The sequence below is a fragment of the Chinchilla lanigera genome, unplaced genomic scaffold (genome assembly GCF_000276665.1).
Source record: "Chinchilla lanigera isolate Chin_1 unplaced genomic scaffold, ChiLan1.0 scaffold00074, whole genome shotgun sequence".
Classification (NCBI taxonomy): Eukaryota; Metazoa; Chordata; class Mammalia; order Rodentia; family Chinchillidae; genus Chinchilla; species Chinchilla lanigera.
Window position 1 is genome coordinate 3,904,679 of NW_004955475.1, and position 5,607 is coordinate 3,910,285.

Below are 5,607 nucleotides of genomic sequence, written 5' to 3' on the forward strand. Positions count from 1 at the left end.
CAGACATTCTAATGCCATCATGTTAACTATTTTTTCAATTAGTAAGGATTTTTAATCAACCAATACTTGAAAATCAGAAAGAAAAGAGGATAAAGTTAAAGCCTGATCGTTATTTAAAAAGAGTAACGAACCTCAGCAGAAATTAAACTTACCTTGAGAAAAAGCTGTTATCCATCGTTTTGCTAGAAAAAGCTGTTGAAGGAAAAATAATTTGAACAATTTTGTTTAATGGAACTTTGTGAGTCTGTGGACAAATAAAATCTATTATTTTTGGAAAAAGTAGCATTAGCCCTTTGAAAATTCCAGGAACAAGTACGAAAAATAGAGATTTCATTAATTAGGAGGAAGTTGTTTAAGGAATTAAGGAAATGAAGTGCTATTCGTGTTTACAGTTATTTGGTTTTCATGATTTGTAAATTTATCTTAATCCTTGACATACTTATTTGCCAGACATGAAAAATGGTCTCTTTAAAAGGCTTTAATGAATAACATTTTGAAATATATTTTATGATTACAAATATGTCCAAAGCAAAGAAGGCAAACTATAAATGGACAATGAAATTCAAAGCATTTGTCTGACTTAAAAAAGAATGCCTATTTTTTTATTTTTCATTAAATGAATACAACCGCTTTTAAAATATATATGAATGTATGTGGAGGTGTGTGTATATATTAAGACATACACAATGCTGAAACATTTCATAGTGGTAAAGTTTTAGAGCACTTCCAAAGTGCTATAATAACAGTCATCCACAGACATAACAGGCAAACACTACTGGACTAGTACAGCAGAGCAAATAAGCAATTAGCAGAACTTCCTAACAAAAACTTTTTAGAATGTTTCTAGTGACAGTAAATACCAGCATTAGTAATTACTCTTCATGTAATCTGGCTTCCATGTCAATAGTTGTTATATCATTTTTCTTACCGTGTAAGAATGTATAAATTTACTGAGTGTTTGCAAATATGTAACCCAAACTCTTTTGAAACCTTAGAACACACAATTATCCAGAAAGTTTTCTACTTCCCCAGGATGGTCCGTCCCTACCCATCTCTCAGCTAGAACTACTGTTCTGATTCTTTTATATCCCAGGTTAAATTTACCTGTCATAAAACTTAATAGAGCTTCTTTCAGCATAATAAAAAAAAAAGGAATAGAAATAAACAGAAATATGCTTTTCATTTGAACAATGTAGAAAATAATCTCCTTTATGATCATTTATACATATAGTATTACCTAAACTAAGAATATAACTTCTTACTGTACACAAAGAACCATAATATATACATAACAAATGTCAGCATTGGAAGAAAATGTACCATGAGGAGAACATCAGAAACAAAAGTAGGTCAGAGATCTAGCCATTAAGAAAACTAAAAGCAAAATTTAAAAAAAAGGAAAAGTGTGTCAAGGAATGGAATGCACATGCAAGGGAGTGGAATAGGGAGAAAGTAAGCAGAAGGTAATGGAAACTAAAGTGGAAAACAGCAATGAGTTATGATACAAGAATGAATCATGAAAGTTGTCTGAGTGGATGGGGAAGGTAAAAGTAATTCCTCTTCTTTGAAGCTGTATATAGAATTGTCTGTCATAGTCAAAACTCAGAATATGAGCTGACCAAAATATAATATGAAAAACACGAACTATGTCAAAAGTTACTTCTTAGGGTTTACTTTAAACAACAAACAAGACACAAGTTCTAAACATGTTTAAAAAACTGAAAATGCTATACTCAAGTAATAGAAAGTTACCCTGTATCATTTTTATTGTTTTTGCTGTGTTTTATTTCTGTCTATGTGGCTGGTATTTTGCTAATGTTCTACTTATTACTATTCTCTTTAAAATAAAAAAGTAATAGAAAGTTTACACAATATTCAGATTCATTATTTCTTTCAATGCTGGAAATCTGTAAACAACAAGCTCGCCAAACCACAGACAGAAAAACTTCCTCTACTCCATTATCAGATGTTCATGGAACCACAGGCTCCACAGTGAAGGAGAAGCCTTTCTTGTAGGAAAATGCATAATCTTGAGACTATAATGTGAAGTGCTATAAACCAGCCACAGAAAATTAAATACTACACTGTTTCTCTAATATGAGAGACCCAAAATATAAATAATTTAAACAGTAAGATAAAACAAAAATGATAAAAAATTGGGAGATAAGACACTGGAGATGAGAAGGTGATATGCGGAAGCAGGAAGAGGGAAGGTTGGGGGCGCTGTAAAGTGATCAAGATTCCACATGTGTATGTACCAATTCTCCAAAATTAATGTAAATACTATGCATACCAATAAACATACAATAAAAAAGTTTCAAAATGAGAAGCCTGACATCAAAAAAGACCAAAGATGTTCACAAATTAATCAAATGAGAGGTAGCAGGTACCTTTACAACAAATTCTGGGGTGAAAATTATTCAGCATCATGGTAAAAGAAATTATTTTTCTGTTTCACCCTAAAGCTCATGAATACTTATTCTGGTACATGAATAGAGTTGAGTTAGCCCAATTTCTCTCTAAAAGTAGGAAGGACCAAGAGAGTAAAAGCATAAATCATCAAAATATACCAAAACATGAAATTTTTTACTTACATGCAGTAAACTGGAGCAGAGAAAGTCTAAGCCAGTACATAAGGTATGTACATACATTGCTATTTTGTTAACAACTGGGATGTTGTGGCTTGGTGAGACTAAATTATTCAATAGCACTGGTCCAATACCACAAAACACAAACTGAACCTGGCTTAGTTCCTCATCAAAGACTGGGACCCCAATTCCTAAAAACAGCTTTCTCTAATCAAAAGAGGTTAGGAAGATTAAACAGTGGTAACAGCCAACAGAGTTTTTGCTAATATTTTCTTGTTAGTTTCACACCCATTTGAGAAAATATTTTAGCATTGAACAGTGTTTCTATTAAACCATTAAAATGCCTTAAACAGCACTTCTTACTCTCATAATTGTTAGTAATTCTATAAGAATTCATAATATTGGAAGCAAATGTAATTATGAATTAATGTGTTGACCAAAATCTGCTTATAATACAACAAAAAAGAGAAAAGCAAATATTATCAGGCACCTAATGAAAGAACACAACATACTTTATGAAATATGATAAAAATAATTTTGCAACCTAATCAAGTCTGAAGAACTACTAATTTGAGAAAAGATAATAGAGGAAAGTGAACACTAGTGCAAAGATATACTTAGCAAAACTTCGTGAATGATACATAAAGAATAAACTAATCTCAATGAATAAAATGCTAGGAAAAAGATGGAAGATGAACAGAGAGATGAAAAACATGTGAGACTGAGATAGCAAATAATAAAATATTAAGACTATTAGCATTAGTGTGACCAATGGAAGTTTAAAACATGAGTGCATATTCACTGATATTAAGGCTTATTGTTAATGTTAAGAATGATGACTGGGATTATAATTTTCTTCTAAAGAAATCTATATATTTAAGATATATATATATTTACTGGCTCCAAAAGAACATCAAAGGAAGGAGATAAATAAGATTGTGCAATAATAATTATTGAAGTCAGGTGCAAAAAACATAGATATTCATCATAACATGACAATATTTCACACATGTTGAAACATCAACAGTGAAAGATGTCCCAATATTTTCCAAGAAAAGAAACATTAACAGAGAAACACAGTTGGGGGGACCTTTGAAACAAACCATTCAAGCTACTTCTTTTTATACATAAAGAGATTAAGGCTCAGACAGGTTAAGTGAGTTGTTCCGGGTCACAGAACGTGTCATTTCCAGAGTCAAGATCCGAATTTAAACCCTCCACAAACTTGCAGTCCAGGGATGCGTTCTTTCGCGAAGCACTAGGAAACGACTGCGCAGAAGCACTCAGTCCCGAGTACCCTCCAAGTTGAGTGTAGCAGAAGCAAGCCACACGGCAAGGGGCAAGGAGAGGCGCTTCATACCAAGAACGGGCTGCCAGTCACCGTGATGAGCTCTGCTTCCTTCTGAGAAGCGTGGTTTCTTGCCGGATTGGAGAAAGCAAACTGGGCTTCTTCCTCCTGTCCAAAGAAGTCCGAGTCAGGATGCACGTTCCACTCCGCTTTGGTCGGTGTCAGCAGTTCCGAGACACTGTTTTCACAAAGGGTACTCGAAGGAGTCAGAGCGTCTGCGTCCACCGTTAGCTTACTGCTGGGTGTCAGAGCCTGGGGCTGCGGCTCTGGAGCGGAGCTTTTCGCAGCCAAAGCGCCTAGGGACCCCAAGGGCCCCGCGCTGACACTGCAGACGCTGTCCACGTCCACGGGACCCTGCTGAGGGCCAGTGGCTGTCGTCCCAAAAAACAGAGAGGTATCCAGACTTTGAGGAAGGTCACCGGCGGCCATCAAGGCCCGAGGGTCCACAGCCTGCCCTGCGGAACTGCTACTCCCGGCTGGGAGATGCCCTGCCAGAGTTGAGCTCACAGAAGCCACATCAATAGTCAAGATTCCAGAGCTCACCAGCGCTGTGTCCAGCACCGCGGCGGAACCACTGCCGGTCACGTCGGAGAAGAGAGACACGATCTCCGCCTCACTGAGATCGTTCTGCCCCTGGCTGGCCAGCTCGCTGCTGGGCGTCAGGGAATTCGCAGCTTCCAGTTCGGCTAACAGGTCGTGGCCCAGGTTGTGCCTTTTGGCCATGTGGGTCTTCATGCTGTGCTTGGACGTGAAGAGTTTATTGCAGGTGGAGACAGGGCACCGGCTCTTCCAAGTGTCCACGTCCTGCAGGTGTTTCTTGGAGTGAATGTAGAGACTGCTTCGAGCGGAGAACCTGGCACAGCAGCCCTCCACGGGGCACACGAAAGGCTTCGTGCCCAGGTGGGTGATGCTGTGGCCTTTCAGATGCTCAGCCCTGGTGAAGGATTTCCCACAGCCCTCCACCGGGCACGTGAACCTGCGGTCATCCTCGTGCTTCCTTTTGTGCCTCAGCAGCTTCGACATGCTGGTGAAGTTCCAGCCGCAGCCGTCGAAGTCGCACAGGAAAGGCCTCTCGCCCGTGTGGCTGCGCAGGTGGATCTTGAGCCTGCAGGCCTTGTCGTACTGCTTGCTGCAGCCCGGGAAAGAGCAGGCGAAGAGCTCCTGCTCCCTGAAGTGGGCGCGGTTGTGGGAAAACAGGGCACTCACCGTGATGAAGGTCTTCTTGCAGCCGGAGAACGCGCACTGGTAGGGTCTCTCGGGCTCGAAGTGGCTGCGCTGGTGCGCGCTCAGCTTGGCCTGCGTGGGGAAGCTCTCGTCACACACCTCGCACTTGAAGGAGTTCTCCTGCTCGTGGCCCTTCATGTGCGCCTTGAGGTTGTAGACGGTGGTGAAGCTCTTGCCGCAGCCCTGCGCCGGGCAGCTGAAGGGCCGCAGTTTGTCGTGCGACTGCAGGTGTCTCTTGAGCTTGTAGGACGTCGTGAAGGTCCAGCCGCAGCCGCCCAGGGGGCACTTGAAGGGCCGCTGGCCCTGGCTGCTGCTGTGAGTCAGCAGGTGCACCTTCAGCTGGTGCTTCTTAGCGAAGGTCTGTCCGCACTGCGCCTCGGGGCACAGGTACAGCACCACGCCCGGGCCCGGGCCCGGAACCGGCGGCGCGCGGGGGCTCCGCGCCGA

General features: G+C 41.1%; 1 protein-coding gene across 1 annotated transcript; it reads right to left on the reverse strand.

Annotated features, from left to right (window-relative positions):
- Positions 1-460: 460 nt before the first annotated feature.
- On the reverse strand, positions 461-5,607 carry Zxdb (zinc finger, X-linked, duplicated B; the record flags this gene model as incomplete). The annotated part of the gene is given in 1 exon segment (XM_005401703.2): positions 461-5,607. A coding segment is annotated over 1 exon segment (1,665 nt), but the record flags the coding sequence as incomplete, so codon positions are not given.